This window comes from Bradysia coprophila, unplaced genomic scaffold, assembly GCF_014529535.1.
Source record: "Bradysia coprophila strain Holo2 unplaced genomic scaffold, BU_Bcop_v1 contig_232, whole genome shotgun sequence".
In the NCBI taxonomy this organism is placed as follows: Eukaryota; Metazoa; Arthropoda; class Insecta; order Diptera; family Sciaridae; genus Bradysia; species Bradysia coprophila.
In genome coordinates, this window is record NW_023503493.1 from 15,298,106 (window position 1) to 15,317,665 (window position 19,560).

Consider the following 19,560-nt stretch of genomic DNA (forward strand, 5'->3'; position numbering starts at 1 on the left):
TTGGGTTAAACTTTCGAGGAAATTATGCTGCCATTGCAATTTCTATTAAAACTTGAAGCAAGTTTTCGATTATACAAAGACTGGCGGACTGGTAAAATATTACCCGGAAAAAAAATTGTATGAAGAATGCATGGAAATGGAAATATGCGACGGTGGTGTTTTAGGTCCCTATTATACTGTTGAATATTTCATGAAATAATCGCGATAGTCTTTCGTTTTCACTTCTAATTTACGATTTTATAATAGTGCTGGTGGTATTATATTGCCTCCGCAATGAATTTCAAGTCGAAGAAAAGGCAATGGATTTTAGGCAATACTTAGATCCATCCCTTTCATCGAGAAATTCGTTTTCAATTGACCTATTAAGGCCACAAGTAGTAAGAAAACTGCTTCATACAATACCATATCTGTCGGTTTCTAAATGTTCATCGGTTGTAGATAAACAATTTCCTTGTGAAACGAATTTATTTACCAATTTTGAAACCAAAAAATTAAGGACTTTTTCTACCACCTATACACGTCTTCCAACCAGCAGCACCAAAAATCTCTACGCATCGTTAATTGTACTTTTAGAGATTATTCGGATACCTTACAACAAAAGTGGGAAGAAGTCAACACTCACTTTCTAATGGTAACTTTAACAAGCAAACAGTACCTGTATGTGAGTCAGTCATCTCGTCTTCGGTCTCCTCAATCTCTTCAACTTCCCTGTTCGGTTGGTCTATGTCAATTTTACTCTCTGAAACATCTAAACTGTCATCAGTTCGCATTATCACCACTAATGGAGGATTAGGTTCTTTCACTTGTTTTACATTTGTTGCATCACCTTCCGTCGAATTATCTTCAAGGTTCATGCTACTTAATAATCCTGTATGTTAACATACATTTAACAGAAGTGTCTTTTTACAGTGGGTGAAACGAATATTACCTTCAGTCGAAGTGTCCGTCTCAAACCAATGATCTGCTAGTACGGTATCAATCGAAGGTCGCTCCTTCGGATTCGGTTGCAACAGTCTTTTAATTAAACGTTTAACTTCGTCTGAATTGACACGTTCATTGAATCGATATTTCTGACTCATCTGCAACTTGTATATGATCGATGGATGGGTTTCGTTGAAAGGCACTTTACAATTTAACATAGTAAATATAACAACACCCAATGACCACATGTCCGATTTATATGGATTGTAAGCGACCCCTCTTACGATTTCCGGTGCAACCTAATTTAATTCAAAATATTACTAAATTTCAACTTCAATTTTATTCAGTTACGTTACATATAACAATGAACCACAAAACGTTTCGCTGTAGCCATTGTAATCATCTTTTGAATCAGATTCGGTATCGGTAATGTATCTGTGGATGTTATCGACTTTCTTATAAACATTGATTCACAATTAGATAGTTTCGAACCTGCTGAAACCGAAATCCGTTAGCTTCACGTTATTCCTTGCTGTGATCAGTATATTTTCGCACTTAAGGTCCCTATGGGTGAAATTAAATTTGAAGTTTATCGGAGGCGAAATCGATTAGATTATTTTGTATAAAACGAGATAAAAAGACGCAGCATATTTGCATCAACAATTTTTCTTTTTTTAAACGCGTAGTCTACGAAGCGTAGTAATTCAGTGGAATCCTGGAATGTCTTAAATCTTCACAATAATGAATCTCTGCAAATTTGAAAAAAGTGGCTCTCTTTACTATAAGCTAAGTGCGCAACTTTGTTGGAATAATAGATTACGTGTCTATGCGAGCAAAGTTGGAAAATGGATACGAGAAAGATGGACACATTCACCAACGTAAATCTATTATTCATCATAAACCCATAGATGCGTACACTATTTTACTCAACAAAGCAGAACAAATTATGACCGCAAGAAGGGAAAACACTGACCGAAATCGGCACTATTTATTCCGGGATTTTTTTTATATATTCCTAGTTAGACCTTGGTGCCTAGGTCTCAAAACCAGTCTCAGATATTTTTGATCTTCCATACCGGGCTGGTTGTAAGTTGCCAAAAGTCGAAAAGTGGGGTTTCGTAGTCCGGATTTAATTTCCGTAAGGTGGCGAGGACACGGTCGTGTATGGCTTCGTTGGAAAGCTGATGTCGAGTACTACAGGGGCAAATATTAACTTCAAAAAATTTGATGATAAACGGCCGAAAATATGACCACCAGAAAATTTCTCAGAATCTAGAAAGCCTCAGCTTTACACCGATACCCATATTTAGTAGTTTGGTACGTGACTATGTAATAGATGAAAACTGTGCGTTTCACTCCACCAAACTACTTAATATGGGTATCGCTGTAAAGCAGAGCACAGCACAGCACTCATCAAAGCTCACCGAGGTTACACCGATTTTGAGAAATTTTCCGAAAGTCATATTTTCTGCCGTTTATCATCAAATTGCCCCAAGAGTACTCGACCTCAGCTTTCCAATAAACCCATACAAGCCCGGGTCCTCGCCACCTTTCGGAAATGAAATCCGTACCACGAAACCTAATTTTTCGACTTTTGGCCACTTACAACCAGCCAGGTATGGAAGATCAAAACTACCTGAGACTGGTTTTGGTGTCTAGGCACCAAGGCCTAACTAGGCATATATAAAAAAGTCCCGGAATAAATAGCGCCGATTGGTCAGTCGAAATTCAAAAGAATCCCTCTATGTGTGACACGCCCGTTTGCATCTTAGAGTAATTATACCTAGAGAGGTATTTCGTACGATAAAATGGGGTCCCGACATCAGTTTGTATAAGATTCACATTTCGTACAATTTTACGTAGAGCTTTTACTAATACATGTAGGCGTTGACAATTTTGATAGTTGTCAGTTTTGTATTTTCGCAATAATAGTATATTTCAACATACCCCAATACACACAAGGTGTGTATGGATACGAGGGCGAAGCCCGAGTGAAATACACACCGCGTGTGTATTGGGGTATTTTGAAAGATATTTTTCTGTAATAGTGAGAGTGTGTTGGTGCTTTCCTTCCCAACCGTTACTTTCCCGCTCGACCGTTTACTTTCCCGCTCGACCGATTCATATGACACCTCACCAATACACTCTCACGTATACAGAAATAATAATTAAATATGGTGCAAATGTGATTCATTACGGGATGCCAAAGTAAAGGAGTCAAGGGCAATGCCTGTTCATTTTTCCGGTGATTTTATGCGCTTAATAAAAAATTGCGCGAGTTGCATCTGTTTGTTGATTTGTAGTTTTCCTTCAAGAGACCGATTGCCCAACTATAATTTGCTGCATAAAAAAACACGGGTCAATTTCTATTATTTTCGTTGTGTTTAACCTGTTAACCACAATGTGTTTGTTGATATCAGTTCATATCAGTGGTATGTAAAAGGTTCACATTTTAAAAAGAATCCTTCTCGCAGGCACATTTAAATTTTTTGCGCTAATTTGCCCACCAATTTAGTAGGGAAAAACCAACACTATCAAATATTACGTATTTCATGTCGGGACCACAAATTTTACGTAATTCTGTTCGTAATTTCCTCTCTAGGTATAATTACTCTAAGGAATTTCCTCTCTAGGTATAATTACTCTATAGGCTATCATTATTGTTGCGAGGGGCAAATATTCATAGAAATCCTTTGTCAGTCAAAAGAAAATCCTTCAAAATTTTACAAAAGAAAATGCTCAAATTCATAGAAAATCCGTAGAAAATCTTAAAAATAGTCCGAAAAATCATAGAAAATCCTTGAAAATTGAAAAAAAAACATCCATCAAGAATCAGTTGAAAATCTTCTGAAAATCCTTGGAAAACGGTAGGAATATCCTTGAAAATCCTTACAGTTTTGTCTTTTTGAAAGTTCTTTGTAAACGAAAGTTACAAATACCGCCCCTTGGATTGCTAAAATGAAATTTTGTATTTTTTTCACCTGTGGGCTATTGAATTTTGATGCAGGTACTGTAGACCCTCAACGATTTGTTTACCCCACAATTTCGATTGAATCTGCGACACGGCACCATGCGCAATAATCCAGTCCATTAGATCGCCTTTTTCTGCATGACTGTTTAATTTTTCAGTTATAAATTGGTGTGACTAGGTCCTCAAGAAATCGTAAAATCTCACCGCATAAAAATGAAATATTTTAAATTTCGTCGAAAAATGCTGTGGATATGAACGATGTACGGAGACTTAACGCTCATCAAAATGTTCAGCTCTCTTGGTAAGAATTTATTTACGTAGGTCGCACTTGATTTTGGAACATCGACGATTTTACACGCTAATTTGTGGGGTGACTGTTTGTATGTGCTTAAATAAACCTTAATTTTCAGTTGAATGTGATGTGCTGTCATTGCGGAGATGTGTTACAGCTTACCTCTGAGTACGCGCCTTCACCGATTTTTGATGACAACGTGTAACCACGATCCGTTAATGTTTGTTTTTCACTTGAAGATAATTTCATGGTAATTGATCAAAGAAAAAATTAAATGAAAATTTTAAAATTTAGATCTGAACATTAGCGACAATTTGAAAATAATGACTGACCAAAAGAACTGACTACTTCAAGATTTCAATTCATGGCATGTGTTTTCATTGTAGTTAAACGAATCCTTTAATAGTATTTTGCATAACAAGGGGCGAAAGTAAAAAAATTCAAACGTGTGAAGTTTGCAGCCCGCGCCGCAGGCAAGGGCGGCAATCACACGATTTGAATTTTTTTACTTTTGCCCCGAGTGATGCATACTATTTTTTATGCCAAATACTGCGGAAGATTTGTATTTTCGGTCCGAAACAAAACATAATTTTAATTAAAATGTTTAGTTATCAACAAAATTTGCTGTAGAAACACCAAAATGCCGAAAAGCGCGGGGGTCCAGGGGGCGGCAGCCCCCTGGTATAAAAATAACAAGAATAGACCGGCTAAAGCCTGGTGAGGTCTTTTTTCTAATTTCTGTTTGGAACTACCAACTGCCAACTATTTGACCTACCAAAACTACCACATTTTCGAATTGCAATGTTAACTGTGAACTATCGGTTATCAGATAACAGATAATTATTATTTGCCTGGTGTTGATATGCTCATGGTGGCTTTGCAATTTTGAATGTCAATCCAGCTCACAACTACCAAAACTACCGACTACCAAATTTCCGATTTATAAATAGCCGAGCATGTAAGAATAATTTCGTCAGTCGGTGCGTAGTTCTCGAATAGTAAACATCTCTTCCCCAAAAATTACGTTTGGTAGTCAATTATAGCCTTGGTAGTCCAACTACCAAATTTTCGAATTGCAATGTTAACGGTGAGCTATCGGTGATCAGATAACAAATAATTATTATTTGCCTGGTGTCGATATGCTCATGGTGGCTTTGCAATTTTGAATGTCAATCCATCTCGCAACTACCAACTACCAAAGCTACCGACTACCAAATTTCCGATTTATAAATAGTCGAGCATGTAGAATAATATCGTCAGTCGGTGCGTAGCGTAGTTCTCGAATAGTAAACATCTCTTCCCCAAAAATTACGTTTGGTAGTCAATTATAGCCTTGGTAGTCCAACTACCAACTACCAAATTTTCGAATTGCAATGTTAACGGTGAGCTATCGGTGATCAGATAACAAATAATTATTATTTGCCTGGTGTCGATATGCTCATGGTGGCTCGAAACTACCAACCACCAAAAATAGCAACTACCGACTGAGAGCTACCAAAACTACCAAATTTGTGGAACAGACAGACGGACAGACAGACAGACAGACAGACAAACCGGCCATAATAGGGTATTTTTTCTAGAAGAAAAAAGACCTAAAAACAATTTAACAAATGAAATTACTGTAAACATACATTCACTTGCTCACAAAACATTTGGCTATCGTCAACACAACACTACACTTAATGCGTACTTTCAATCAAGTGAACATTTGTTTTCGAGACATATGAGGACCGAAAGTAAAATGATGACAGTGACATTTACTTTCGGCCCGCAAATACGCAAGCCCACGGGGCGAAAGTAAAATGATGACAGTGACATTTACTTTCGGCCCAAGGCCTGAATTTTTTTACTTTCGGTCACCATTGGAGGACCGAAAATACAAACTTTCGCAGTATTTGGCATAAAAAATCAATGAAAGTAAACTCCATAGGTATGGTGATGGTCTCATGTCAAAATTTGTATGGAGCGGAGGAAACATCGATTTCATATAAAGAAACTCACCTCTCAATGATTTTCATTGAAAGGCGAATTTGTTTATATGAAATCGCTATTTATTCCGGTTTGTATGGACAGACCATACCTGGTTTGTACATATAAAATAATTGCGGCTTGTCAACTATCGGCACCCTGGACTTTAAATAAAGTACAGGGTGCCGAAAGTTGGCAAGGCGCAATTAATTTCAATGTGTTAACACTTAGTTCCCTCTCGTGAATTCTACATACGTAGAAAAACTCACGTCACTAGGCCACTACAGTCATACACTAATTTGTTCGAGGCTCCCCAGGTTCTCCAATGAAAGAAGGAATACAAAGAAAAGTTAATGTTATATGCCACCGATCGCAACAAGTAACGAAAAGTCTTGCGAAAAGTAGGACTTTCCGTTGTCTTTAAGCATTTACATCGAGTTCTATAAATAACTATTTCCTAACTAGTGGGGAAATATCGTGACTTCGTCGCGTATTTTCAACGTCGTTGTTGTTCCTAACTTATGCTCGCCTCCGTTCGTGCTGGAAACCTCTCATTCGCTAAAAAAAACCTTTTAGCATGCGTTAGGAAAATGAATCTCAATAAAATCAAGTTTTCAATGAAAAACGAGTCTTAGAATATTTAAATATCTAAATATAGCCATGTCCAGTGCTGGTCAGTTCAATTCAAACATTTTTCTTTTCTCAACACGCAATAAACTTTATTAATCTTTTACTACGTTTGAAGCTGGAAGCGTAGCGGAATTCGACAGAGACCACCTCCTAAATTCCATAAAGAATTTGATCGAAGAAATTAGATTGTTGAAAGTCGAAAATGAACTAAATGAAAGATTTCTACGAAAAAACGACGTGGAATTGCTAAACGGTATATTGGCATCCACACAGGACACTGAAAATCGTAAAACTAAAATCCAATTTGCCGATTCGGTCCAAAAACACCGCACTGAAAACAATGCTGCCGCCACACCCTCAGCCCATTCTAGTGAATATAGCTTAATTCTATCTGAAGCAGATTCTTCGTTGCGTTCGAGACGTTGTAGTTCTATCTCATCGATGGGCACGCTTCAAAAGAACCGACAGCCGATGGGTTTAAGTTTAGTCATAAAAACTGGCATTTGCGAAAATGAATGCGAAGTTGAGCGAGGGGCGTTGAATATATTTGAACAAAATATGAGGACACAATTTACTGAACTCTTGGCCGAGATGGAAGAAATCAAATTGACCAGTCAGGATGTTTGCTATGCTCGGGAAATGTTTAACGACTTTGTTATTTTAAACGGTGAGATAACTGTGTAGCATGTTTTGTAAGCAATGTTGTGGCATTTTGAACGACGAAAGAACTTCTGAGATTCTATCAAAGAACCATAATCATAAAAGCGTACTGAGTGAGTTAGCTGCCGTATATTCTGATTTGTTGCGCCATTTTTGACTCTCCAAATCGAGCCACTTGAGGTAGAGATTTTGAGTCAACTTACCTTTGCGAAAAAAAAGATCAACAATAACCTAGTTCCATAAACGATTCTTTTGCAGGGGGTTTAGTTCAATTGACACCACTTCTATAAGTTAGAAACTTAGTTACAAATTTCCTTCTTTCTTCAAGCTCTTGAAGTCTGCTCAAGTCACTGCACAGAGGTGCGATTTTGAACTGAGTAAATATGGTGCATGGTTGATCCTCTCTTCGTTCGAACTGTCTTCAAATATTAGAAATGCAACATCAGTTTTCTCCATATTGCCATAAGATTCAACGATTTCAAACTTTCCAATTCGTCACTAAATAGGTACGAATCCGGTAACTATGCAAGTGCCACTGGAAAGATTTCAGAAATTCATCCGCAATTACAACAAAAACGGAACGATAGCGGTCGAAAAAATGCGCTTGAAATGTTTTACTCTCCAATCGAACTATGCCGACAAAAAATTGGAACTGCAACAGAGAATGGACATGAGCAGCATCCTGAGACCGGTCGATTTTGAGCAACTCAAAATCGACATTAGAAGTCTAAGCACCGCTCTGGAGGAAAAGACCGCAACTATGCTGCGCTTGAAAAGTATTAACGGTAATAGATCGCTCCAACTGGTGGACGAACGACGTCAATTGGCGACATTGGAAGATCATTTGCACGGATACAAGGAAAAGTGTAAATCGTATCGTCGTGAAACGGAACAAATGTGCGGAAAAATTCTGAAAATCGAAAACGATATCAAATATTGGAAGAATTTGGTCGACGAATTGAACGATAAGATACGATGCTATGTTGCACCGACGTTCGAAGATTATTTTCAGTTAAAAATCGAATTGAGAAATATGCGCAAGGAGGAGTACCGCTTGCAACGGAAAAAGAACATCGCTCTAATCAAACTCAAAAATTTTAACCATAAATTGCGGATCGCGAATATCACAAATTGAGATGTTAACCGACTCACCTTTTGCTCTTTAGTCTCTAGTAAAAAAATTTCTTGTTCGATCATTGCGTTTTCACAGAGATGCGGAACGTTAAATAAAACTCTCAAAGCTAATTTAATTCAACAGATGTTATTTGAATCAAATGTTTCTCATACAAATCATAATGGAACAGTTGAGATATTGTAAGGTAACGGCTCCTGCACAGATACCTGTGGATAGCTGGTTGAATGGCTTACAACTTCAACTTTGTTCTTCTCCAATGACGTCTCTTGGCGTTGTACCTGGAAAATGAGTAACGGAAAACTGTTAAAAATCACTGATCGCAGGATGTTGCACAAATATTTTAAGGACTGGTAAGGTTTCTGTGTCTATTTTCACGAAACTAGAGAGTCGATTTGTGACGGCTTTGCAGCAGAATGGGATATTTTTCATGACGGTATAAATTGACCCAATTATTTATGCGGAAATTATGGTTTAGAAAAACCTTTCCTTAAAAAAAGAAGTGTCAAAATAACCTAACATGAAAACATATGACACTCGCCGACACTTTTGTTTTACGTAAAAGGCTAGATTATCGTTGTGATTAATGAAAATTGGATGCGCCGGCAGTGTTTTCTGTACACGGTCAACTGAATTACAATTGAAGTGGCGAAAATGTGAGTACGTACGTTAGAGCACAGCATAAAAACAACACGATACGAGTGCTCCATGTACTCTGTTTCACTGATTATGTTAGCGGATTGCGGCGATTTGCCTATGAGTTTGTCTAGTTCTAATTTTCCAGATAGATTTTCCACGACATAGGGCAAACATTTCTAGTTTGACCAATCAACGAATATAACCTCACAAAATGCAAGTCAAAACAACAAACGAATATCCCGGTAATTTAACAAATTTCGCGTTTGCCAAAACGCTTTGAATCACTTCACATAAATTCACCAGTGAGATTAAATCATAGAAAAATTTGCACTTTACGAACCTGATTGTGTTTCCAGTTCTCATCCGGATCCACTGAGGAATTGAACGATTTTGTTTCAATTTCTTCGCAAGCTTTCGCTTAATTCTGAACGTCTTATGGGCTGCCTAAAATACGCAAAAGGAGGAAACGATTTTCATTAAATTTAATTGAATTTACAGGCAGATGATGTTGATTTTATTCAATTTTACGGGAGACCGAAAAAACTTACCATTGTTTACCTTTGACAGATCTTCAAGAAAGAGGAAGTGGTTATGATGTCAGTGTTGCCAATAAGAAAAAAAAACGAATTGACATGTCCCTACCGCTATTAAAGTCCCAGCTTGTATAATTTCATTCTTTTATAACTTGAACACACCTATATGTGAACAAGGTAACATAATTTCCGTTCAATTTAAGTGCAGCGCGAGAAGTGCGAGTACCGCGAGTTGAGTTTTACAATTTAATGATTTCTACAAAATTCCGTCAAAGTCAATGAAACACACGTTCATTGGTCAAACTAGTGTTACGTTTAATTTATATGACCCACTAAAGGCTTTAAAAATGTTTATCCGAATGAACTAATTGAATTGGAAAGAAACTCGGGCCTATCGGTTTTGAGATAGGTCCAATATTTTTTGAAACACAAGGAACCATTTAGTTAAGAGAAAATGTCATTGAAATTGAGCTAATGTGCTCGGCTGTGCGCCACTAGCAACCTGACGTATTTGTATACTGTATACTGTTTACTGTTCATATACTTTGAGCTAAAAGTGCATTTAACGCGAAGAACAGGTATAATCAGGTCGTGTGAAATTGACTCGAACGCTTCGTAGAAAGCTCGACAATCAATCGGAGGTTGTATATTTGTAGAAAACATATCAGGCTTACTGATGGAATGGAAATTCTCAAATATTTTCTACAAATAACAAATTATGCCACCATCCATTGATTGTCGAGGCGATTTCGAACGACCCGAAGGTCCTGACGGCAGTACGAACTACCGCTGCTAAAGACACGAACGCAGCTATTGCACCAGTTTTGTTTTGATCATGATAACGGTCAAGTTAGTTTAATTTAATTTAAAAAATTCAAAAAACTTCCCACCTTTTTAAATGAATATTTCGAATATAAATGACAGCGGCTGTCAGTTTCCATACGATTTGACTCTAGCTGAAAGAAATATTTTTAGTAAAAAATATTCTTAAGATTTGAGTGAATCCTTGAGTCCACACAATGTGGGGCCGAATACCATTTAATGTCCTGCCAAAAATCAACCGAAATTTCACACGCACGTTCCTTTCCGAATCATACAAATGTACAGAAAGTTGGAATCAACGCTTAACCTCACCGGTTCTGCAGAACATAAATCCAGCCAATTTCTACTACGAATTGGAACAGAAGTTCCAAACTTACGGCAAAGTGAGTCCAATAGACATCGATATACTTGCCAGTAAAATATCTGAGGGTGGAGATATAGATGCCCTGGCGGATCTTATGCATAAACATCGGCTGACCGAGGAAACGTCGAACACATTGGATTCGACTGGACATTCGTTGATCCGGGCATATTTGGAAAAATTTCAGATTGACGAACTCTTACACATCTTGGACGATCGTTTGAATTACGGTGTCTTCCTGGATAGTTTCACAGCCAATATGAGTCTGGACGTATTGATAAAAAACAAGGATTTCAAGTCGGCTGCAAAAGTAGCAACACTAATTATGTTGCAGGAAGATTTTGATAACAAAATAACGCGAGCGTTATCACTGTACGCCTGTGTGAAACACCTACAGAAACCAGAACCATTTAAAGAACCACCGCCGGCACCAGTTGTAATCGAAACTAAAACGAAGAAAAAGGTCGAAGAAGTCAAAGTTCGCGTCAAATTCCTTCGAAACTCTTACTTTGACGACCACTTCGATTTAACGGACGACAATGCCCTGGTTGGAAAGACTTTGGTGATGGTGGGAGAATTGATTCCAGGAACAATTGGAAATTCGGCTCAACTGCTCGGCTATGGACTATATGGCAAATACGAGAAAGGGTGTGAATTTCTAGCGAAAGTTGGATCGGACGTACACACGGATGCAGTAGAAATGATGAAGACGTTCTTGCAAACCGTGAAGATTGAGGACAACGAACACTTTGCTAATTTCTATCAAAAGGTCAATGCGCTCACAGGTGGTTCGACGAATAGTTTCGAGAACGACGTAAGCAGTTTGGCGAATTCAATGGTTTCCGAAAATGAGGCAGCGGACGTAGAACTGCAGAAAAAGGTGACAATTTTGTTTGTTTTTAATATTTAGCGTCGAGTAGAAATCATACTGCAAAGAGAAGAAAAACAAAAAATCGGGAAATCGACTTTAAAGTCACTCAGAGATTCAGGAAACAAAATCATCGGCAATCTGTCTGTCGTTATATTAGGGAAGTCTTCCGACTGTTAATGGAAAGTGTAGACTAATTTGAGAAGGTTCTTGGAATAATCAGCCAATAGAATTGATATCGATTCCGGAAAGAAGAATATTGTCCTCTTAACCATTTAATGAATGAAACACCCTCTCGATAATTTCCATTTTTTTTTGCAGATATATTCCGAATGGTGTGACCTAAGACAGCAAAGGCTAAAAGAGGATCTAGAGCGACTACAGCGTAAGAAACGAGTTGAAGAAATTGAACGAATTAATCAATCTATGGTCGAAGAAGAGCAAAAGTTGTGGTTCTTTGAAAACGAAGATAAAATTGATCTTCAAATCGACAGCAAACGAATCTTCTATCATAAACGTTGGTTCGGTAAAAAGAAGAAACCCAGAACTGTGGATCAGGGTTACGTGCCGCCAGAAGTACAGAAGAAAAGGATGTAAGGCCATTGCATTTCGATTAGATTTTTAGATTGGATGAAATAAAGAATTCGTTAGGTTGTTTTGAGACTTGAAGACCTTTTTTGACGCTAAATGGCCAGACCAGAACAGTTGTGAATGTCTTGAGCGTAAGTATTCTGACCTGTATAATGTCTCCTTCACGCATGGATGCAAATTTATTTTGATCGAAACCTACATAGGTTGTTTCCAATTTGACTACAACAAGAAAACCACTAGTATTGTCTCGTGAATGGCATCAACAACAGCGTAAACAGTACAAACTCTTTCAACTATAAATTCCTTCTAATCTTAACAGCGAGTTGAGATCAAATTAACAATAAATGTGGACATAGAACAGTCCTACACAAAGAAGTTTCGACCGTTGATTGGATTTTAATTGAGCAATCATGCTGAGACGACAAACTGAAATCAACGGCCTGGGGGCACTTAAAAAAATAAAATAAAATGGATCGTCAAAGCGACAGCAAACGAACTTCTATCAACGTTGGTTCGGTAAAAGAGAAAACCAAGAACAAATGATTATGAGGATAGGATTGCTTGACGTCCCAGAAGAAAAGGGAAAGGGAGTAAATTCACTGCATTCATTGAAGAAATCGTTAGGTTGTTCTTTGAAAATTGAACACTTTTTATTTGGTGCTAACCTTCCAGAAACATAGTTTACGATCCGTGGCAACGCCAACATACGGCAAACGGTAATGCCAACACAATCCTCCGAACAATTTCAACTGCGCTTCAATTTGCGGAATCTGGGATTGTAAATGCATAACTTTAAGCGTAAGATCTGGCCGACCGACGCTGGCCGTTACGTTTTCATTGTTCGATGAAAATCGTACGCATAGTCCACCATCTTCGTGAATCGATTTCGTTTCCAATGAGCGGCAAGAATTACGTAGATCCCAAAAGACAACATCTCCACCGACCAACGCAGATATTTGCAGCCGGTTTGCGGTCGACCAATCGGCACTCGTTAACGGCGATTTTCCTGTCTCCACTGACAGTACAACTTGTTGTGACGCCTGATGAATACAATCGGATGACAATTTTGATTTTGTCAATGAAGTCTACAAGCAAATTAACTTACCACGTTATACATATGGATGATTCCTTTCTTTTCAGCTACCAAAATCTTTTCACTGTCGTCAGGATGCCATTTAACTGACATGCCAGCAGACTTTAACGGAAATATTGAATGTTCGCTGCATTGTTCATCATTGTTAGTCCAAATTATGCACGAATTATCGTCGGACACTGACGACAAATATCGACCTTCTGGATCCCAAGCAATGGCATTGATGTAGTTGCTATGACCTAAAAGAAACAAAGCAAGAAAATGATTTACTGGTCTCCGATGGTACAATAAAGAGTTTGCTTATAAGGAATGGAAAGCTATATTCTTGTAATCTTGTACTGCCCAAAGACCCGCGGATCTCAGACATGAGACACAAATTCGTTCGTGCCCGATAAACATAATTTTAAACTCCATTTACCTTGAAGGATTTGCACGGTAGGCTTACTATCCAAATTGCTGCGTAATATGCGTATTTTAAAATCCACTCCAGCTGCACCCAATTTCACAACCTTCGGAATAACAGCTAGTGATGTTTCCGGTGCAAACGCAATTGAAGTGCATCGAGGCTCGTGATGAATTTCTTCCAGTGGTACCCAATCGAATGATTCGTTTTCGGAATCCTCCTTCAAAGGCATACAAATGCCAATCAAATAAGTATTAGCCAGTGGAGACAAAAACTTTGTTTTGTTTAACATACCGGAAATCTGACTATTCCCAAGATGATTTTCGATTGAACGGCGATGCAGGCCAAATTTTGTGACCATTCGTATCCGGACAATTCGAAAGCATAGATCTGTTTTCCCAAATCGATGCTATGTGATGGGATTACCTTCTTCATTTTTTTAAAAGTTTATTAAAAGAAAAATTTAAATATCAACACAGTGGTGTGCAGTGCCGCCAAAACCAATAGACGTCGTCTCTGTCAAAACACACACAGAAACTTGACATCCATTCGCTTCTACTTCGTGGGGTAGAGTATTTTATCTTTTTGTCAGTTTAAAAAGTAAAGCGATTGTATGCTCTCTCAGGTAGAGACAGTGAGCGCAGTGAGCACTGAGGAAACTTATTTGGAAATACAAGCCGCTAATGAATAAAAAGAAAATCCGTTACGATTAATTTGTTTGTCCGTCTCTACCTAAACGAGCATACGCATTATGTATTTAAGTGAAAACATTGCGAAGATCAAATTGTTTCTGGATGTGGTGTCTAAAATTTCCAATTTTCTATATGTGAGCTTATGTTTTTTCATTTGTTAAACTCCAATGAGAACTGTCAAGTTGTGAATGTTTCGAGAATCGGCGCCCTGACGTTGTACATCAATTCACTCAATTTTTAGATGAAACCAAGGTATATATAGTTTGGAAGTAATGTCATATATAACCGAATCAGGTGTACGGTGGTAGGAAAGTTCCACACAAACGCGGCTGAATGGCATTACCTCCACACTATATCAACCTTGGATAAAACCACTGAATGAATGAAAAACTTTAAAAAATTCGTCTGCCAAAAAAGCTATCTTAGTGAGCTTTATGAAGAGGGTACGACTTTCCGTTGAAAAAATATGTTCTAGTGCTATGTTTAGGTATAATATGCCCCATCAAAGTTATATATCTACATTAAGTGTTGGTTTCCCATGTTTTCAGGACTTGATTCAGGGGAATATCCAGAATTCATAAAACGTCTTTATCGAAAGAGACTTATCTACAGAATGATTTGTGAATGATCAGTGAATATTTGAATTATCAGCAGTCAACTAGATTGTTACTACCTAAATCTAACACACCCCCTTGATTCAAATAATCTAACACATCCCTTTAATTCAAATGATTCACACCCCCTCAACTCAATAACCCAACCATTCGTTCACATACAATTCCAAATCTATCAGAGATCGCCTGAACCCTTGAAGTGCTTCCTTTGTTCAGCCTCTTCTTCGATTCGTTTTATCGCTCATCGCATCGTATTTCCTGGTGTTATGTTACACATCAAATTGTTCCGATTTAAGTTCCACCAATGTTACTTCCACTTCCACTGATGTAACTTCCACATTTTATTCCGCTTCAGCCTTCCGATGTAACTTCCACATCAACTTCCAATGTTAATTCCACATCAACTTCCCCAAATCAATTCCCAAGTTCGTACTTTCATATTTCTATACCACTCATGTCCATTGCCGTTGTCAACACCTTTTACTTCCTTCCATATCCAAATTCTCCTTCGTCGATTCCTTGCGAATCACATAACTCCGGGAAATATTTTCAGTCTCCACTAGAATGTCAGCTGGACTATGGCTATTACACCACTCCCGACACCACTGACACCGTCGGCTCCGTTCCTCCGTGATTGCGACCGTGTCTCCACTTCCACATTAATGCCAGGTTCCATACAGTTCAATCATCAATTCCACGATGATCCAAACCGCCGTACATATTTCAAGTTATCACAATCGATAAATTTCGTACATTTTACAATTTTGATTCATTCGCTTTGACCGGAACATAATTCTACCTTTCTTGTGTATCCTCCTGGGCCCATAACCTGTTGGTTTCCCATGTTTTCAGGACTTGGTTCAGAGAAATATCCAGAATTTATAAAACGTCTTTATTGAAAGAGACTTCACAACAGAATGATTTGTGTACTGCGATCAGTGAATATTGGAATTATCAGTAGTCAACTATTGTTACTACCTAAATCTAACATTAAGTATATAATATATATACTAATACTGCAACCTTAAGGGACCTTGTTAAAGTTGTTGTATAAAAAGAAATTTAATTGTAGAGACTTGAGGATACAGTGTGGTTTTAAGATACAGGACTTTTATAAATAACAAACTATTACATCATTTGTGGAAGATTACAAAGTTCCGAACTGAAAGTTATACCATACACAGTTATAAACTGCCAAAGAAACAAAAATTCGAATACCTAATAATTCAATCCCTCCTCGTCCACTCTCTCGAGATATCAAAATCACTTTTTCGAAAACAGCTGGTGTCTGGTGTGATATGTCATCTATGTCATGTTCAATCAAATTTTGGAAAGTCGAAAACCACAAAAATCGATGTATGGAAAAAAGTTTTTTGTTTTAAATAATTTTGTTGTTTGCATTGCTTAAAGGCCGATATTTCACTACAATGGAAGAAATTGATAATATCTTGATGCATTCATTGCGCCAGATTGGATGGTATGAGTGGAAATGATTCAGTGGAGAGTCCAACAAAAATTTTCGCCTAATGTTCGACTTTTGTTTACCAAAACTTTTAGTGATATCGATGATAATATTACAAGTCTGGCGGAATTCAGTCCGGAGAGAATCTTTGAAACCGTTTCGAAATGCCTTCTATTAATTAAACCAACACTAGAACTGCCTGTGTCTTTGCCTCCTTCGATGGCTCAACGATTCAGTGTCGCCACACGATTATCGGAGGCGTGTGTGGTATGTAATGTTATCTTCTTTATGATAAAACCGATTTAAAGCTCACCCCACCCATTTATGCAAACAAAAAATTAAATTAATTTATCCATTTCCCAACTCAAACAGACTGTCGGATTTCGTGGTGACATTGGCTATCAGACATTTCTTTATTCGAATATAATTGAATTGCGTCGAGTGTTGATGTTTCTGATTGAACGTCTTCCGAAAGAATCGGAAAAATTACCACCAACTCAACCGACCGATAAGCTATCGCTAATCGAACAGGACATAGCACGTAACATTAGCATTCAACTAAGTGCTTCCTGGACGCCACAGTATTGTAAAAAAGGTGCCATCACTAAAATGGGCAATGTTGTCGTGCAAAATCACCCGTTTCTTCCGCAAAACTTGAACATTCCGTTTGTAAATAAGCAAAATGTCGTCCAACAGATTCGCGAATATTGGCTGAAACGTTCGCCGACCGTATTCCAACAGACACAAAGCGTGAATCTGTGTGCAACGTTGGTACATAAAAATGATGTCGATCGGTTGGATGATGGTAATAAAAGTTTCGGTAAATTGCTCAACGTGTTGGGCAAACAATCGACAACAATACCGAATATTGGCGTTCGTACAACGTCCAAGGACCATCTGAGAAACATCAAATCTGTCCAGCAGTTAACACTAAACAACGTAGAAATTAAAAATCAAAATGATATTGTCACAATGCCAGAAATAAGTCCAGTAGATGCCTTGAATTTCGATATCGAAAAACTGAAACAATCCATTGAACAGTGTGTGGTGAATCGGAAGTCATTAATGTCCCGCATCAACGACATTAAGGAATTGAAAGTCAAGGAGGAGGAGATCATTGTCAAACTGAAAGAACAGCGGAAAATAGCCGAACGAACGCACATTTTACTGGAGAATCCAGAGGTGAACATCACCAAAATGGGAAGCGTTTTGGCAGCGACAAAGGAACGGATGAAACATTTGAAAGAACAATGGGAAGAACGGAGGACACCATTGATGGAACAACTGGAACAGACACAACAGTCAACATCAAAGCAATATGTAAATTTTGTGTGGATTTTCATTTTCTTGGAAACTAAGATTAACTTTGTGTTTCATTCACAGAGTCAAACTCGACATATCATGGACCAAATCAAATCGACGAGAGATAAGGCTGATGAAGTTTCTGAGGATCTCAAGAATAAAATCTCAGTTCACGTTCAATTAGCTAGTGAGCTCGAAAAATTGAACAACAACAACAGTAGGTGAGTTTGAGCGGTTTGTAATAGTAGGCGTGAGAGTATCATCCTTTACCTTTTGTTATATATAAACCGCTCATCATTTCCTTGTTCCAACTTTTTTTAAATAGGAGACCTCCACTTCCAGACCAATTTCCTAAACTCTTTCACTGTTTCCTGCTAATCTCTATCCCGAACTTCGGATTTCCCGAAGTGGCAGCTCTATTCATATACTTTTCATTTACAGGAACGCTTACACATCGCGAATACTGGAGATTATTGGGAACATAAAGAAGCAGAAGAATGACATTGACAAAGTGTTGAACGATACAAGGTTATTGCAAAAGGAAATCAACAACATAACCGGTCAACTAGACCGGCAGTTCGCTGTTACAGATGATCTTATGTTTACGGTACGATTCAGCCTGTCTGACTTCGAAATTCCAAACAAATGTTCATCTTTTTTGTCCATCATTTTAGAATGCCAAACGAGACGAGCATTCAAAACGAGCCTACAAATTTTTAGCGACCCTTCACAGCGATTGTAGTGATTTGATAGCGCTGGTGCGTGAAACTGGTGGCATAATGCGAGAGGTGCGCGATATTGAGGATCAAATTGAAAATGAGAAAAATCGAAATATTTCGTCGAATTTAGAACGTATAACGGCAGATCTGAAATTGGTGGAGAGTGAAGGTAAAGATCTTCAGGTAAAAATCAAAAAGGCTAGTGATATGAAGACCAATAAAAAGTAAAAAAAAGTAAAAATTAAAGGAAATGAAGAACAGTTTAGGTTTTACATTTATGTCGAATAAATTCCTTCTTTTCTCATTCAAGCAAAAGTGCGAAATTATTTCGGATTTGTAGTGGCTAAATTGGATATAATTGATAGCATTTAAACGCGAACGGAAGAAGCAAAAACCTTTTTCTAATATATTCACAATTAGTTTCAATTAATTCATTTTAAGTAGAAGAAAACACAACACAATTTTCGTCATTTTAAAATTTTTTGTAAAAAAAATCGTTTGCTGCTGAATGAAAAATTTAAAATGGAGAAAAGTGTGCCAATAAACTATGGGATTAGAACTAAATAAAATTAAAATTTACGAGAATTATTAATATATAAACAAACAAACAAATGAAAATACTACTCAAGCTTTTAAAGTATTGTAGAAACAAATCAAATTTTCTAAATAAAAAAGTATATTTAAACTTGCCTTCTTTCAAGTCGCGGACGCCTATCAAAGTTATTAAAAAAAAAATATAAAACAGATTTTGCGCCGATCTACGATCTAATTTTAATGAAGCGAAGACAGTGAGTCGGAGTCAGTCGACAGTCAGTGTGGTGTGACGAGTACTTACCAATTGATAAATGTGTACTGTATATAGTAGAGGTTCCACTTCATATAAAAGA

General features: G+C 37.6%; 6 protein-coding genes across 8 annotated transcripts; 3 read left to right on the forward strand and 3 right to left on the reverse strand.

Moving 5' to 3' along the window:
* Window positions 1–420: 420 nt before the first annotated feature.
* LOC119076932 (testis-specific serine/threonine-protein kinase 3-like) lies at window positions 421–4,549 on the reverse strand. Of its 3 annotated transcripts, none has more exons than XM_037183969.1 (8): window positions 4,347–4,549; window positions 4,097–4,279; window positions 3,903–4,034; window positions 1,414–1,485; window positions 1,278–1,356; window positions 929–1,220; window positions 656–868; window positions 421–588 (listed from the first exon to the last, which is right to left on the reverse strand). In XM_037183969.1, exons 2-8 carry the CDS (start codon window positions 4,171–4,173, stop codon window positions 548–550), a joined length of 906 nt encoding a protein of 301 aa, XP_037039864.1. In that variant the 5' UTR covers window positions 4,174–4,279; window positions 4,347–4,549; the 3' UTR covers window positions 421–547. The 3 variants fall into 3 exon arrangements, with proteins under 3 accessions (XP_037039864.1, XP_037039863.1, XP_037039862.1); XM_037183968.1 differs by having other exon boundaries at window positions 656–864; window positions 928–1,220; window positions 4,097–4,290; XM_037183967.1 differs by having other exon boundaries at window positions 4,097–4,290; window positions 4,347–4,548.
* A 2,191-nt stretch (window positions 4,550–6,740) lies between these two features.
* On the forward strand, window positions 6,741–8,690 carry LOC119076935 (coiled-coil domain-containing protein 113-like). The gene is made up of 3 exons (XM_037183972.1): window positions 6,741–6,825; window positions 6,898–7,449; window positions 7,949–8,690. Exons 1-3 carry the CDS (start codon window positions 6,813–6,815, stop codon window positions 8,575–8,577), a joined length of 1,194 nt encoding a protein of 397 aa, XP_037039867.1. The 5' UTR covers window positions 6,741–6,812; the 3' UTR covers window positions 8,578–8,690.
* Window positions 8,686–9,901, reverse strand: LOC119076938 (60S ribosomal protein L39). The gene is made up of 3 exons (XM_037183977.1): window positions 9,762–9,901; window positions 9,554–9,657; window positions 8,686–8,855 (listed from the first exon to the last, which is right to left on the reverse strand). Exons 1-3 carry the CDS (start codon window positions 9,762–9,764, stop codon window positions 8,807–8,809), a joined length of 156 nt encoding a protein of 51 aa, XP_037039872.1. The 5' UTR covers window positions 9,765–9,901; the 3' UTR covers window positions 8,686–8,806.
* Window positions 9,902–10,688: 787 nt separating this feature from the next.
* LOC119076934 lies at window positions 10,689–12,466 on the forward strand. Its single transcript, XM_037183971.1, has 2 exons — window positions 10,689–11,809; window positions 12,119–12,466. The coding sequence occupies exons 1-2, from the start codon at window positions 10,766–10,768 to the stop codon at window positions 12,392–12,394; spliced, it is 1,320 nt and encodes a 439-aa protein (XP_037039866.1). The 5' UTR covers window positions 10,689–10,765; the 3' UTR covers window positions 12,395–12,466.
* A 547-nt stretch (window positions 12,467–13,013) lies between these two features.
* LOC119076936 (nucleoporin Nup37) lies at window positions 13,014–14,413 on the reverse strand. The gene is made up of 4 exons (XM_037183973.1): window positions 14,179–14,413; window positions 13,900–14,104; window positions 13,494–13,720; window positions 13,014–13,428 (listed from the first exon to the last, which is right to left on the reverse strand). The coding sequence occupies exons 1-4, from the start codon at window positions 14,317–14,319 to the stop codon at window positions 13,039–13,041; spliced, it is 963 nt and encodes a 320-aa protein (XP_037039868.1). The 5' UTR covers window positions 14,320–14,413; the 3' UTR covers window positions 13,014–13,038.
* Window positions 14,414–16,468: 2,055 nt separating this feature from the next.
* On the forward strand, window positions 16,469–18,933 carry LOC119076933 (coiled-coil domain-containing protein 22 homolog). The gene is made up of 6 exons (XM_037183970.1): window positions 16,469–16,667; window positions 16,748–16,919; window positions 17,025–17,972; window positions 18,036–18,175; window positions 18,396–18,561; window positions 18,629–18,933. The coding sequence occupies exons 1-6, from the start codon at window positions 16,618–16,620 to the stop codon at window positions 18,899–18,901; spliced, it is 1,749 nt and encodes a 582-aa protein (XP_037039865.1). The 5' UTR covers window positions 16,469–16,617; the 3' UTR covers window positions 18,902–18,933.
* Window positions 18,934–19,560: the final 627 nt, after the last annotated feature.